Raw genomic sequence first — 16,746 nt, 5'->3', positions numbered from 1 at the left:
CTTTAAATGTAGCCAGTGGAGTTTTGACCACCAGTGATGCTATGGAGCAACACATTCTCACTCAGACCTTTTCACATATTGTCATTTGGTCGTGGACTTTTGTTGGGAAGAGGAGGAGCTAAATATGATCATTGGCAATAATTCATAATTATTAATATTAATTATGGATTATTAAAATATTTGATTAATTAATTAATAATTAATTAATTATTACATAAGCATAATAATCAAATTAGCTTACAGCGGGGCACCACCGGGAAAACCGGACCAATGATCAGACGTAAATTCAGTCTCAAGAGTGTTCACTTAGGAAGCTAATTCTAGGGAGATATCAGCAACTGTAAGATGAACAGGAAGGAGTGGAGCTCAGGCACTGACTTTGTCAACCAGCTTCATCACAGTATACAATGAGAAACCAAAGCAACTTCTCTTTGCAGTATAACAGGGTTTATTCACACTGATGACATTAATTTACAACCAACATCAACATTGCTCTATAAACCCTATCAACTATAAAACATTACCAAACCAACCAGCAAGCATCAAGAAGGGTGTGTGTGTGTGTGTGTGTGTGTGTGTGTGTGTGTGTGTGTGTGTGTGTGTGTATGAGGGTGTGGGAGAAAGTGGGTGAGTGAGCGAGAATGTGTGTGTGTGTGTGTGTGTGTGTGTGTGTGTATGTCTGAGCGAGTGGGTGTGTGAGAGAGAGATGCGTGTGAGCGTAGCAAGATGGCGGCTGTGACGCTGCGAGCTACGTCACGCAATGGCGGCTTGCCAAGAAAGCACGCACTCAGAAAAAGGAGGGGAGCCGGTAGAGAGGGAAGTTCGAATTGCTCGGCTCCAAGTGTAGGTTAGTGGAAGAGAGGAAGAGAGAAAGGGAAGCACTCAGAGGTGTGGTCACGCAGGCGGTATTGAGATGCAGTAACCTGTCTGTGTTACGCAGAGACGCGCTCGGCTCAGCTGGTGAGCGGCGTGAATCTGGACATTGAACCAACACAGCCGAAGTACTGATCAATCCCGCATGCGGGGCGACACAATAGCGGTCCGACGAGGTCGGATCACTGCGTATTACAAGCAGACACAAACGGGCAGGAGAATAACAGACAGCAGCAACACAGGCGATATTTTTACAATATCAGTGCAGCCAAAATCGGACGCGGCGGTCCGTATCAACAAGCCCTTACAACTTGAAAAGAAAACACACACTAACTACTATCTGCCCAGAGCTAAAGCCTCTTACTGTTGCAGAAGGTGGAGTGATGTGTCGGTCGTTCCTCGTGCGTCCTTTGTTACGGCAGAGGTGAAGTGGTTAGCGGCTCCCCTCGGCGAGGGGGCAAGTCTCTGGCGAGGCGAGTTAATTCCGGCTCGTAGTGGGGAATCACTCGGGGAAAGAAGGGGGTCCTTGTCCTTCTTCTTGAAGCAGGCAGTCCTTGTTATCTACCAAACTTTGCATCCGCGGGCATCCGGGTGAGAGGGTCAATCCGTGGTCTCGTACCGGGCTATTCTGTGTTCCTCGGCGCACAGAGTGAGGGAGAGGAGAGGAGATCAGCTCGACCAGCGAGGGAAATCCGTAGGCCTAAAACGCGTCTAACTGTGCACAGTAACTCTTTCTAAAGCGTTCGCCACGTGGGACGAGTTGCTAAGCTTTAGGAACAGTTGTGGGTACTTCTATTAGCTATGAGGATCACAGCCAGAAGCGTTTCCCTCAGGTACGCTCTGTGATGATATACCCCGGCGTGACGTCACCGGTGCGGGGTTGGCCGTGGCGGATTTCACCCAATGGGAGCTGTGTATTTCAAGGGACCTCTGCTGGTCAGCTGGGGTGCTGTGTTGGGGTTGAATCAGTTGATTCACACAGAGAAAGGGGGTTGACTGATTCCTTTGTTCTTTTGGGCGCCAACATGTGGTCTCAGGCTTTGATTGTTACATGTAGGCCCAAAAGTTTATGGATAAAGTGTAGGCCTTTGTTATAAATCCTTGTACGGCACAACACTTTCTACGTCGAGATATGACGTGCAAGGTACCCTTGCACATTGGTTGTTGATGTTCTGCGACGCCATGCCAACTTCAGCCTGTTACATGCATTGTCTGTTTTCAAAATACACTTCAGTTTTCACGCTCTGTCAAAATAAATGCACTACATCTGTACAACACTGCAAGTTTTTTTTACCTTCAACAACAAATGTGCGTGGTTGAGTTTAGGAAAAAAGAACAGGGATTGGCTTTTCAATCTTACAAGAAGCGAACACCAGCCTCTCGGATGAAAGTTGGTGGTTGCTGGACCCATCCACCACCCCTCCAGCTTGCCCTACTTGGACTTTCGCCCCCTTAACTTATGTTCATGTCCCACTGTGTTTCCCCCTGACGCCACCGGGCACCAGTAGAGAATAATGGTAACCCGCCACATATAATGCCGACATGAAAGGAAGCCTTTTTTCATTGGTGTCTGACGCTGAAGTCACTGACTAAGAGCCAGATGAGGCCACTGAAAATCTTGGGGTGGCACACCAAAACCCAAAGCTATTGGCCACCTATTTAGGCCAGCATTCTCCCTCCCCTTAGCTATCTGCATGTTACCGTTTTCAAAATCCCCTTTGCTATGGGAAACAACAACCTCAAGCTTACAACATACACACTAAAAATGGAAAGTTTTGACAAAGATTAGCACAAGCTAATACAGCAGCAGCGCTAACATCTAACTCTGAGCCAGTAAACAGTCCCAATAAACTAATATTGATAGCAAAAGGCTCGATTCATACTGAAGACTGTTAATAATAATTTGGTAATGTTAGCTGTGTGATGCTTACAGTTAGCACTATCACCATGTTAGTCTCTGCCCGACACTATTTTGCAATGGCTCTGTCACTGCATCCTGGGCTTAGCCTCGCCCTGGACGATGTTGATAGGTTTAGAGAAACAAAAACAAGCTAGAGTGTATTTTACCCTATAGCAGGATAGTACTATGGTGATTCCAGACCATTCTCTAGTGCTGACACAGCGCTGTGGAGAAAAGTCCGGCTAAGCGAGACTACACGCTAATATGCTTTGGTTTCTTATTTTACAGTTGATATGCAAAAACTAATGAAGCTCTAGCTAAAGTTCAGTCAGGAAGACAATACTTTTCATGCTTAGGCTGTAAGTTTTCTTTCTCACCCTGCTATACATTGTTTGCACTCATTTCTCCCTCACCATCTCATTGTCTGGGTCTGTCAGTTGAGTCATCAGCTGTTCTTCAGCTAATTCACAATTAACCAATAGCACAGTGACACACCTTCTCTGTCAGCCTATCATCTTACTGCTCCTCATTTTAAAGATGGTTCTTTCTCTGCCGTAGTTTCTTGTTGCAGTCGTGTGCATCCTCCACCTCCCCATCACCACCTCGTCTTCACAGATTCATCAGCCTCATCCGTCACAGCAGTCAACAGCCTCAGAGACTGCACTGGGGGAATTTATCTTGCTGCCACACTGATGTCCCTCGATCACAAAATATCTCCCTCTGGTGTCCAAGCGCCAAAGACTTATGTTAAATCAGCACAAATCATCTGTTAATCTGTACACTCATATTTTGTATTAAATATTATCTCACTTAATTCTTCTCTCCCTCCTAATTGAAATACTGGTGCAGTTAAAATGTTGAGTTCCACAACAATCCTGTATTAATGCGTTATGTAATTAAATATGCACATGTTCGGTGATTCACTGTTTTTTTTTAACCTCACTAACTTTGCCACTACATCATCAAACCATGCCATATTTGGTATTGCTGGATTCAGGAAGCTCTCGACTTTTCAAAAATAACATCGTTTTTCTTTTATTTCATATGTATTTCGCATAGAAGACCAGCCTAAACAAACATTTCGAGAGTCCAAAGTTGAGATGAGCGGTGGCAAGTCATGTCATGCCATTTTTTGACGGGAAAAGTTACAGGATTACACGCGACCTTATGAGCCAAGTACTAATGGCTGCGGCCTGCGGGAAGGCGGGGCTGGACATTCAGCCCCACCCATGTCACGTACGTTACACATCCAGCCCCGCCCACACCCACTAAGTCATTGTGGTTTGTTCAGGGAAAGTCAGGATTTCAGAAACTCGGACGAAACAGCGCAAACTGACTGTCGGATTTCAGGATGTTCTTCCCTACTACATAAACATTTACTACACGAATGTTTAAAGATAAATGGAAATGTTGAATTACTTGAAATGATTATTGATGTGAGGACACATTATTCCACCATGGCAACAATGTATAGTCTACTATCTGACTGAAAGCTGATTTAAAAAACATTCAGTGAACACAATGAACATGAAAACTGTTTTCAATAGACATTGCAAAGTATGTTTGTCACCGTTTATAACACTAGGTCTAGCAGAATGCTAAGGAGTGGAGAAGTGAGTGACTAACTGTAATTTTATTTATCAATTACATACAATCATACAGGCTACATCATTCAACAGATTGTAAAACAATCAGTAAAAGATCACATTATATAATTTACTTATCTTCCAGTGATGTAGACCTACATCAGTCTAATAATATCAGACTGAAAGAAAAGACCTTCGAAAACTTTGTACCACTATTTAGCCACCCTCAATCTATTAACCTCTCTGTTTATATTAGTTGTATTTATATTGACTATTTTATTTACTCAAATTGTTACTAACAGAACTTAGCTTTGCCAGCCTGTTGTAGGCCTACCTCCAGACCAGCCCTCTCTCTACAATTACATTTCTATAGAGGACATCCAGTACACCACCATCTTTTGTACTATTTTATTTTCATTATTATATCTGACCTATTTTCTCACCTATACTGTGCTATGTCATGTCCTATGTCTTGATGTATCATACTAGCCTTCAGTACTGTATGTGTACTGTATGTGTTTGTGTGGAGTGTATTTTGGGACTTGTCCAGGTAATCAAGGACAGTGGTTCTCAGTTGACTTTGGCTGGTTAAATAAGGTTAAATAAATGATAAAAAAAAAAATGCAACCCATTTAATGGAATATCATAATGAGTGAACAAGTGTCAGTGATAGCAAATAATGCAAATCATTGCCAAAGGAAAAGTTGTTCTATTATTTAGCAACAATGAACAGACTCTTCCGAACAAATTATGGAAGCAATAGTTAGCAGTAGGTCAGGCAAAAAATTATAATATGGGCAGTTTTCCATGCAGACCAAGCCATTTCCCTGCAAAAAATGTACAATTATTATCTTTTCATCCTGCAGTGAAGAAAGGGGAGACGTCCACCACTGCTGTTTTTTTTTTTTTTTTTGATCCATCAAGATGTTTTGATCCATCAAGATGGGAACAACCTGGTGGTTGTTCTGAATGGCCTCTCACATCTTCAGTGTACATCTCTCTACCACCAAGTAGTTTACCCAGCTGCCTTGCATTCTTGTGTCTGATGCTGCCTCCCCAGACTGCAGCATAAAACACACTTGCCACCACAGACTGATAAATCATCTGCTGCATCTTACTACAGATGTCTAGAGATAAATGACTAAAGAACATTTTTTTATTTCAACAATTTATTCAAGCAAAACAAAACATGACCATCTGACTGAACTTCTCTGTCACTCCTAAAAAGAAAGCAGAACATGTCACTCAATTTGGATACAAAAGTAAAATGTTTGTCAATGATAACTAAAGTTATTGATTTAGTCATGAACACATTTACTCAATCTGGAAGAAATAGAGGAAGGATAAGTATTTGTTGAGAATATAACTGATAGCTTGTAGTCATTCTGTCTTCAAAGTAACTAAAAAATAAAATCAAAGAATATGAGAGCTTTAATAGTTGTATTGAGATAAAAAATAGTCACTGACCGATCAAAGAGTCTTTACTCAGGAATGCCTGCACACATTTGGCAAAACTTTGAGCAAAAGCCCGGGTGAGAATCATCTGAGTAAATTCCCCGCAGCTCCCCTCTTTTCCCCTTTCCTGCGTAGCCTGTGGGTAAAGATTTATTAATTAACAGTACTTATTTGAGGCCCCACTTCATTTTTTCTATTTAATGGGTCTCTTGAATCTCATTACTCATAATTGCAATGTTTGCTTATGTCAGTTTTGAAGGGTTACGAGTGTTTCCATATTTCTATTATTTTACTATTGCATGAATTATTACTGCAAACTATGGATGTCCATGGAAATGGACTGATGGGGTTTTAGCAGTATATTCTCACTTACCTAAAACAACTTCATTTTTTGATAAGAAACAGTTCTCTACTGCAATCTCTGGGAGGTAATAACAAAAATAGCTATCATATTAACATTTTGCTTACCTGGAATGCAGTTTTTATAGGTCTCGTTGCACTCTCTGCACGTTTCCAGGGAATACATGTTGCAGAACTCTGCTCGGTACCTTTCAGTGAACTTGCTCGAAGTTGCAACACCTGTAAAACAATTTTGACCAATTCATCTAACTTGGAAAAAAGTGCAGTTTATTTATAACATACGTTTTGTGTTTCTAAATCTTACTGTTAAGCCACATGAAATGAGCTTTTCTTCTGAAGTGCTCTGTTGACACCACTTCTTTGAAGCGGTGACACACCAAGGAGAGGGTCAGTATTGCCACATCTCCATCGCTCAGGACAACCTCGGCAAAGATCTCCTCCAACAGGCAAGATGGCAACTGAAACAACTGACATTTAATTTTTATATTTTCTGTTGGAAAAGACATTTATAGAACACTGTGAAAATGTGAGCACTGAATATATTCAATAAACAAAATTACTATTATGTTAATTGTTTACAGCCTGTTCAGATATCAAGTAGAGAGTAAAGGCATTAATAAATACCGTATCAATAGAAACTGCCAAGTCTTCCTCTCCTTCATGTTGGATGGCAGTGTCTTGTGGGAAGGGTTGCTGTAGTGTCTGCTCAGTTCCCTCCATCCGTTTTCTCTTCCTACATGGAAATGTTCATAGAGGTCATATTAGTTATACCAGATCCTTCTCATGTAACATTTTAAACTCACAAACTTTTAATAAACAAAACTGGAGAGTACTGGACACAGAATTCATGGTTGGGTTCATACCCTGGTTTAACAGTCACTTTGGTACAGTACCTTTCCTTTTCGTCTACGGACTCGGACTCATGTTTCCTCTTCCTAAAAACAAATACTCAGATATCAGACCACTGAACAACAACAAACCAAAAAAAACAAAAACAAAAACAAATGCATTGTGGCCATCATCTATTATACCTTTGTTGTTCAATGTTGTCCAGCAGAAGCTGGCACCACCACCTCCTCAGTTGTGGCACATCTTTCTATTAGATGCAGACAGATATGTCATTGCAGTTTCAAACCTTAAATACAGCATGGCCATTAAGTAATTCACACTTAAATATTTCTCACCAGGGAGAAGTCAAAGTGCCACTCCAGTGCCATGTATAGTGCATACTGTAATCCAAAAACATTTTTCTTATTATTCAAATTATGACTGTTATTTTTTTCTTGGCACCTGTTTACGTTATAAGTGTTGATGCTGAGGTGCACAATCCCACCACTTCGTTAACTTAACAACTCACCATTAGCATGAACACACCACAGTCAGCAGTTGCTCCTTGTGCTGGAACATTCTGAAGAAGAAAAAAACATATAATAATAATTTGATTACATTTAAATTAAATTATTTAAGTTAATTAATTTAATTAATTAATTTAAATTAATTAAGTCTCCTGATATTATTGTTAGAGGTGCCTCAGGTTTTTTGTCTGTATCCTAGCAACAACTTCATGGAGAACTTAACATGGAACTTCAGCAGTAGCTATGGCTAGCTATTTACAGGTTTTGAATTAACTAGCATCTGCAATGACTATTGATCAACTGTTTTTCATCTTGTTTAATGCAAGATGAAACGCAAATGTACATTAATTAAAGGATTTGGAATGAAGGGAAATGAAGAGCAGATGTGTCCATAGTAGGACTGCAGATTGCTACCACAAACATAATGAACATGTCACCAGACAGGTAATACATGTACAATGCAGTCTATGAGCTCCCTTAGAACACTGCAGAAGAAATATGTAACTCTACTAGGAACAGTGAACGGCTCCCAAAATATGTAACTCTACTAGGAACAGTGAACGGTTCCCAAAACATGTAACTCTACTAGGAACAGTGAACGGTTCCTAAACTTCAGACATAATTTCACACCATGCAACAATGAACATATCCTCAATATTAGACTGAAAACCTGAGCATTGATAAATAGTGTAAATCTCCAAAACCCGTAGGCTTGGTGGAGTCGAGCACACATATCCTCCGTTTTTTAGGCTGGAGGGTCTGTAAAATATATAATATCATGATAATGGAAGCACATTTGTGATTATGACATCTGATTTCTTGAGCAGTGAAAAAGCACAACTTTCACATGAACACAGTTGTGACAAAAACTTTTGAAACTGAGCAACTCTTATGCTAATGTGTGGCTTTCCAGTTGAATCTTAATATGTTAAGATGTGACAATTTGATAAAATAGTATAAAATTATTATGAACACATGCACTCTGATGTGACACCTCTAACACTTACACCTAGTATCCAGTGTCGTGGTTTCCATATCGGGAATAAGATGCAGTCTTTTGAGGCTGCATCAACCTGCATCATTGCCATGACAACCACAGCTTGTAGCTTCATCATTAAGACACTTAAAACACCTAACCTTAGTCACAGATGATGTCACTATGTACAGGTTCAACACAGTAAAATTATCGGTACAACAGATAGATCACTTAGGGAAAGTAAAAACGTACTGGCAGTGAGAGAATAGGTATCACAGTGAAGGGCTGTTTCCACGTGGAAATGACATAGCCATTCACAGCAAAAACATCCTTTCCCTGTAAAGCAAAGAAGACAAGTTTCTATTATGGATCTTTAAAATTAATAAAAAATGAAGTACTTTCACTAATCAAATATTACTACATAACAAAAAAATACCATACATACCCTGTGTCCTGCAATTTGTGACACCAGCCACAAACAGCAGTTGATGATCTGTAACATAAGAATATATTATTGTATGAATTATAGACAATTACACCTGAAAGACGGTCAAATAACTTTGAGAAAACTGTACTAACAGTTGCCTCCACTTCTCTGTTTAACCCAAGTTCCAGGAAGTCCAGCCTTTTTAAAACCGAGGTGCCCACAACACCTATTACCTCATCCTTTGGTTTTTGGATATCCAACACAGTGTTGAGCTGAAAAATGACAATATGGATTTCAATAGCACAAGATGGCAAAACATAAAACAGTTTAAAAATGAAAACTCAATTAAATGAAAAACACTATGTTTAATGTTGTCTATACAAAATACATATAGATACACATGTAACTTGGCCTTCATTCTTACCTGGAGGTCCGTCACACTGCTTCCAGCACTTGTGTGGAGCATGTGTTTCATGCCACCACAATCTTCATTGCACAATTGAAAACGACCTGTAAGAGAAGTACAATTAGATGAACGGCAGCATAATACAAGTAGCAACAGCCTACCTTCGTTACAAAATGCATTAATCTCCATACTTAGTATGGGGATGAAAGTGGTTGTGCTCCCAGAGGCAGCCGATGGTGTTGGGATGGGGGCAGCCAATGGTGTGGGGATGGAAGCAGTCCAAGTTGTGGTTATGGCTGCTGTTGCTGTTGACAGGCAAGGGAAACAATTAAGATCATGACTTGTCAACACCAGTATGCATTTACCTATTCAATACTGTACTAACTAGATTGAAAATACCTAAAGCCACAATATACTGTGCAACTACATACCTGCAACTGTTTGCCCATTTGAGTTCAACTGTATTTCCTGTCCACTCCCCAATGTTTTCTTCATGTCATCAATCCTTTTTGCATTGCGTCGATTGTTGGAATGGTGCAAAATGTTCCTCATTAGAAATATATGGGATGAGGGGGTCACCATATTTAAAAAATGATTATTCTTCCTCATGCCACCAAAGAGCTGCTCAGCACACTGACTACTGACCCAGCCACATAACTCAGGAACAAGTTCTATTTTCCGCAACACATCCTTTTTGTCTTTTGTGTTTGCCTCATGGAAGCGGTCGTACAGAGCATAATGTTCTGAAGATCCTGTCAGAGGGTAGCCAACTTCATCTGGCACTGGCTTCTTTGTCGCTAGCCATGGCAAGCTGACTTTCGCATGACCTGCAGAGGCCAATCTGATATTCTCCTCAGTAGCATCCATCAGTCTACCCTCGTGAGGACTGAACGGCAAGGACTGTGGTTCCCTAATGTTTGTATGTGTTGACAGGCCCCTTGCAAAGTCATACAAAGTCACACTGGGGAAGTGTTTCATCGATAGCAGCAAATCTGCGAAGTCTCGAGGGCTCTCAACCCTCAGGTTAAACTTCACACCATATACAACAGCACAGGGGCATGTGACAACAGCCCATCCACCTTTTGAAAGAAAGTTATTATCATTAGGAGTACATATTCAAAGTAAAAACTAATTAATTACTGATGGAAACACTTGTGAATATGAATCAACTCACCAGAGGCCCCCCAGACCTTTGAAAACACTTTGTCGTATGTTGAGCGGTCTTGCATTTCTTTTCTCAACCTCATAACTAGGTCCATCCTAGAGCCCTTGGAGTCTATGCCACATTCCTTGCAAAGACTACGCACAGCTTCCATCTAAGATGTTTAATAGCAGATATTATGGTCCTGATGGATTTAACAATGAGCTAACCCTATGAAAAAACAAGTAATGTTACAGCGTAAATACCTTAAGTTTAAGAATCTCATCAGTGAGTCTTTCCTCTGTAATCAAGAACTCTGCTGCTCCATTTGGGTGACGTGGTTGATTGATTTTGTTGTTTTCAGTGTTTAAGACCACATCTGAGCCTCTTGTGTGTGGACCAATCCATGGTGCCCAACAGTGTTGGGGAAGTTACTTTTAAAAAGTAGTGTTTGCTCGTTAATCGTTACTTCTTAAAAAAAGTAATCCCTTACTTTACTTAGTTACCCTCTGTGAAAAGTAACTTTTTACGTTACTCGTTACTTTTACGTTACTTTTATGGTGCTTGACTTTGGGTAGAACCCCATCTCATTTCCTAAATGTTTCCCACTGGTATTTACCACTTTGGTGATAAAATAAAGATTAAAGAGTGAGAGTTAATTTGTGTTAACTAGGCTACATGAATTTGTTACATGACAGATTACTACTACTAATAGCCTATTTGCCAGACCTGCTGCATCACTGAATGAGGAAAATATTAATATTCACAGACACTATCTTTGAACAAATAGCGTCATATTCATGAATAAATCATTTTCTGTTCTGTTATTACGTGTGTAACTGTGAGACTGTGTTTGTGTAATAGACTCATACTTTGCAGTAAGCTACAGACCTGCACGAATAAATTAATTCATTTTCTCTTCTGGTATGGTATGGTAGGTACTTTATTAACCCCTCGGGGGGAAATTTCAATGTCACAGCAGCAATTTAAAATACACAAAATAGGAGCTGCTGCAACAGGCTGCCGTTCACACAGAGCCAGGAAGGTAGGCAGGTTATGATTGTTCTGTTTTCTGTTAACACAATGCTGCATTTTATTGATGTTTTGGGGGTCGTTTTGATTTCCTTTGAGGTTCCGGGGTCGTATGTTGCCCATGTCTGAGGTCTGACTAGCGAGGTTAACGTTACATTAAACAACACTTACCCAGCCATACAAGTGCAGTTCGCTGTCAGTATATAGTTGGTCGTCTTGTTCAGAATCGCCCAGGTCTTGTACATTAGTTAACGTTACTGTTTTGTGTCCTTGTCGCTGGCTCGGCAGTACTTCGGTCCGTAGCACAAAAACCATCAGATAAATCCCGGTATTCAATATCTTGGACATGACCGCAAAGTACAAAATTATACACATCAAGAGTTTTTCATGCGTATAAACGCTGGGTTTCTCCACAAGATATAAAAAAATGTCCGGCCACTGTAGCTTAGGCCATTTCGTTGGGTCGGTGACCCACTGACCCGACATTAAGTACGGGTCAGGAAACCTCACTCCGTTGCTAATTGTTAGCTTATTACAATAAGCTAACCTGTCTTCGGTTGACAAACTGTTAAAATAATCCGAAGAGGCGTGTTTATCTTCCATATTCCTCATACGATTCTTGATTTTGGCGCTCCTGTCTGTACTGTTGACATGGCAACTGTCACAGTTCCTGCCTAGTGCGCAGCTGAGGCAGACAGGCAGTGTCACCGTCAAATCTGTCCCCGTGAAAAGTAACGTTGTGCCCAACTGACAAAGTAATTACGTTCCGTTACCATATTTTCAGTAGTAACGCGTTACACTACTTTTTACCCAATAAAAGTAGTTACGTTACTGTAACGCGTTACTTTGTAACGCGTTACACACAACACTGGTGCCCAATTATGGTAACTGGGTCGTACCACAAAAGGGTTCTGCCTGTTACCTGCAGGAACATTTCAGAAAATGTAACAAGTGTTACTGCATGACCATGAAACCTGACGTCACTCTCAAGAGCTGCATTTCAATAATGTGAATTGTGGCAGTGAATAAAAGGGGAAAAGAAAAAACACTCAGGGTGTCAATACCTGTAACATAAGATTAAATTAATCAAATTATCCTTGTGTCTTTAAGGGGTAAATTAAGCTTCAAATTAACTATATGTACATAGGTAAAATATGAACTAAAGAAAATGATACCTCTTACCAGATCTGCCACCCCATGTTAAGGAAAGGAGAGAGTAAAAATGGGGTGCTGTCTTTAAAGAAGGTCTGAGTGTAGGTGTGTTAATTCAAAAAATCTAAGGGTGACAGAGGGTGAACCAACCAACCAACCAACGAGTGAGAAAGAAAGAAAACAGGAAGTGATGCGGGGTAAAGGGAAGTGGATAAGCAGAAAAATCTTCACTGCATCTATACTTACTTGGCATCAGTCCACGACTGACCATTTCCAGTGACACGGACTCCCAGAACTCATCAACATTTACTTTTCCATCATAATCGGGGGGAGGTTGCTCAATGCTGCTTACTAGAAATAAAAACCAGGACAACAAATTCCAAGTGTAGATATGCTTCATTTACGTCTTGTGGAAATAAAGTCTACAGATGTTAATACAATTGTGTAAAGACTACTTTTAGGCAAACAGTGTCAATATAAATTAGGGTTAAACCATTTTGAAAAATGCAGTATGATTTGCAAGATAGAATATGTCTGGTACATCTTCTCATAAACAAACTTCAATGAAATGTATGAAATGAAAATAAGGATGATGATGTGAAGTGTTTACTTACCAGGCATACTGAACACTCCTTTCTTATGGAGAGCCATGGCAACTGTGACGGGATGGTAACCACATGTCACACACGAATAGGTATATGTGTGATCTGTCATGGCTTCATAATGGAGGTATGCATTCAAAATCCTCTATTTGGACGGGAAGGATTTTCCACAGGTCTTCTCCAGCACGTCTACCACGCTTCCAATGGACTGGTGGGTCTATAAGAAGTAATTTCAAATGTACAACAGATTAGTCTTTTTACTAGTTTGTTTAGGTTTTGGAAAGAATTGAAACTTTGTGGAAATGTTTCTACCTGGAGAGTGTTTTGAAGGAATACACAAAGATGCAATGACAGAATAGTATGGTCATCAAAGTTATGCACTCCATCACTCCACTCCTGGTAGCGGTAGACCATACCACAGGTAGAGCAATGTTTGCAGTACGTTGATATTCCTAGAAAGAAAAACAAAATAAACAACAAGCATAAACAATGGCAGGTTGATCTGTCAGCTGTTGACAATTTCAATGATACGTTTGCTGCATGCCCTGGACAACATTTAATATTAATATTCATTACTTTAAATGTTTCAGGCTGTTTCAGCAAATTTGTAAAACATTTTTCACAACAATTCTAATATGCACCTATTTATGCTGTTTCTAACATCACACAGGGATGGCCACAACTGACAAATATGCAATGGGTTACGAAAAACAAGGAAGAGAAAAAAATATCTTCTATTGTGTCCGTCACAGTCACAATTTTGGCTTTTGAGGTGATGAGCTGTGGTTTGCCAAGTGGTGTCTGGCCTGTGCACTCTGTGCAGATGGTCTCAGTTGGGATTAAGTGCTGCGGAAACTCCCTTTTTGACTGTAGTAGTTCAGGAGGGAGATTAGCAATACTTTTCTTCTGGAAGATATATCTGACCATTTGGGACATCACTGGATCCTCTGGTGGGTATTGTGCTCCTTCTTGTACCAGTTCCTCCACATCCTCTGCAGCATTTTGACTGGATTCAATGGCTTCACCATTGATACCATGGATACTTTTAAAAAGGTCTGGGGCCATCTGAAACAGATGCCACTTGGCAATGCATTTATGAATGCATGACTGTCTGGGCTTGGAACATGGGCAGCACCATTCAACCCTATTGCTGTCATATGATACCATCACACGACTTATTCTACTATAGTAGGAAATGTGCGGCTCATATACAGAAATGAATCTTTTGGTGCGCAGTCCACCAACATCAACCAGACATGACAGAGGCACTCCCTTATTTTTTGCTTCTGCTTGTCGTTGCTGGCATGTTTGTTTTTTTGTCTGTCTCTGTATCACCTAGGGTGTTCACAAGAAACTGCAGGGAGGTTTCTTTCTGGCAAGACCTCATGCATGCATGTAGTGCATGGGAGTTCACAGACCAGTGGGTGACATCACAGTAGCTATGTCCATTATTTTTACAGTCTACAGTGTACACTTACCAGGCTGGCAGCCTGGTAGGTAAGTCACAATGATCTGAAAAGGTTATATGACAGGTCAGGTCACATGACTTCCATCCTGGCGGTGGCCACCCTTAGCAGAGCTGTGCAGCCTCTTGTGTGAGAAAGCATGAAGTGTTTTAGAGCACACTTATTTTTAAGTTTAACGAGCACACACTGAATGCAGACACTGTATTGAATATGAGCTGTGTCTGTGACCTTCTCTGTAGTGACTGGTCATTTGTGTGACAAGCCACATCACAAATATCTGATGTGAGATGACCTGTGAATCTATGTCTGTTGACACAGACAAGATGAGCTTCAATGATGAGAAAGTTTCAGCGACAGGGAATGTAAAAGCAGGAGTGTGCAGTCAGGCTCTGTGAAAATCAAATACGGCTTAAAGTTTAAAGACATATACTAACAGCTCCAAGAGGCTCCACTGCCATTACCATACCCTCTACAGAACAAACAAACTAAGCATTTTACTGTTCACAGAGCCTGAGGGTGGCACAAAATGGGAGTAATGGGGTCATCATAATCAGTTGGGTTTATCCTCTTGAAAGCAGTTAACTTCAGTTGTATCATGAAAAACCTTGTGTGAAAGGTTGACAAGTTTTCAAGTGGGTGGCACTGGAAGGAAGCCAATGGAGTGTTCAAATGGAAGGTGTTCATCCTCTATAAAACGGAAATGTAACAATTAAATTTAAGGGCCATCACACCATCACATTTTGATAGTCCATGAGGAAGTTTAGGTTTAACCCTGGTGTTTGGAGATAGTCCATCAAAACATTAATTATAGCAAACTGTATAGCACTCTGGCATTTACTCAGTAAGATACCCTGTGTGAAAAGTAACTTTTTACGTTACTCGTTACTTTTACATTACTTTTATGGTGCTTGACTTTGGGTAGAACCCCATCTCATTTCCTAATTGTGAAAAAAATCGAGTTTCCCACTGCTATTTACCACTTTGGTGATAAAATAAAGATTAAAGAGTGAGAGTTAATTTCTGTTAACTAGGCTACATGAATTTGTTACATGACAGATTACTACTACTAACAGCCTATTTGCCAGACCTGCTGCATCACTGAATGAGGAAAATATTAATATTCACAGACACTATCTTTGAACAAATAGCGTCATATTCATGAATAAATCATTTTCTGTTCTGTTATTACGTGTGTAACTGTGAGACTGTGTTTGTGTAACAGACTCATACTTTGCAGTAAGCTACAGACCTGCAATAAATTAATTCATTTTCTTCTGGTATGGTATGGTAGGTACTTTATTAACCCCTCGGGGGGAAATTTCAATGTCACAGCAGCAATTTAAAATACACAAAATAGGAGCTGCTGCAACAGGCTGCCGTTCACACAGAGCCAGGAAGGTAGGCAGGTTATGATTGTTCTGTTTCTGTTAACACAATGCTGCATTTTATTGATGTTTTGGGGGTCGTTTGATTTTGTTTGAGGTTCCGGGGTCGTATGTTGCCAATGTCTGAGGTCTGACTAGCGAGGTTAACGTTACATTAAACAACACTTACCCAGCCATACAAGTGCAGTTCGCTGTCAGTATATAGTTGGTCGTCTTGTTCAGAATCGCCCAGGTCTTGTACATTAGTTAACGTTACTGTTTTGTGTCCTTGTCGCTGGCTCGGCAGTACTTCGGTCCGTAGAGCACAAAAACCATCAGATAAATCCCGGTATTCAATATCTTGGACATGACCGCAAAGTACAAAATTATACACATCAAGAGTTTTTCATTCGTATAAACGCTGGGTTTCTCCACAAGATATAAAAAAATGTCCGCCACTGTAGCTTAGGCCATTTCGTTGGGTCGGTGACCCACTGACCCGACATTAAGTACGGGTCAGGAAACCTCACTCCGTTGCTAATTGTTAGCTTATTACAATAAGCTAACCTGTCTTCGGTTGACAAACTGTTAAAATAATCCGAGGCGTGTTTATCTTCCATATTCCTCATACGATTCTTGATTTTGGCGCTC

General features: G+C 40.4%; 1 protein-coding gene across 1 annotated transcript in view; it reads right to left on the bottom strand.

Annotated features, from left to right (window-relative positions):
- Positions 1–13,679, bottom strand: part of LOC125887234 (uncharacterized) — a 30,645-nt gene extending 16,966 nt beyond the window's left edge. Inside the window, exons 1-15 of the mRNA XM_049573905.1 lie at positions 13,578–13,679; positions 13,278–13,482; positions 12,910–13,014; positions 9,530–9,643; positions 9,357–9,442; positions 9,085–9,204; positions 8,951–8,998; positions 8,758–8,841; positions 7,532–7,582; positions 7,359–7,403; positions 7,206–7,270; positions 7,068–7,109; positions 6,799–6,907; positions 6,479–6,641; positions 6,283–6,393 (exon numbers count right to left, since the gene is read on the bottom strand). Coding sequence (XP_049429862.1) covers positions 6,283–6,393; positions 6,479–6,641; positions 6,799–6,907; positions 7,068–7,109; positions 7,206–7,270; positions 7,359–7,403; positions 7,532–7,582; positions 8,758–8,841; positions 8,951–8,998; positions 9,085–9,204; positions 9,357–9,442; positions 9,530–9,643; positions 12,910–13,014; positions 13,278–13,377 — 1,243 coding nt within the window. The 5' untranslated portion in view covers positions 13,378–13,482; positions 13,578–13,679. The remainder of the gene's footprint in view (positions 1–6,282; positions 6,394–6,478; positions 6,642–6,798; positions 6,908–7,067; positions 7,110–7,205; positions 7,271–7,358; positions 7,404–7,531; positions 7,583–8,757; positions 8,842–8,950; positions 8,999–9,084; positions 9,205–9,356; positions 9,443–9,529; positions 9,644–12,909; positions 13,015–13,277; positions 13,483–13,577) is intronic.
- Between the last annotated feature and the right edge of the window lie 3,067 nt (positions 13,680–16,746).

This window comes from Epinephelus fuscoguttatus, linkage group LG4 (assembly GCF_011397635.1).
Source record: "Epinephelus fuscoguttatus linkage group LG4, E.fuscoguttatus.final_Chr_v1".
Taxonomy (NCBI): Eukaryota; Metazoa; Chordata; class Actinopteri; order Perciformes; family Serranidae; genus Epinephelus; species Epinephelus fuscoguttatus.
The sequence above is the reverse complement of the archived record's forward strand: the minus strand, read 5'-3'. Positions and strand labels throughout refer to the sequence as shown.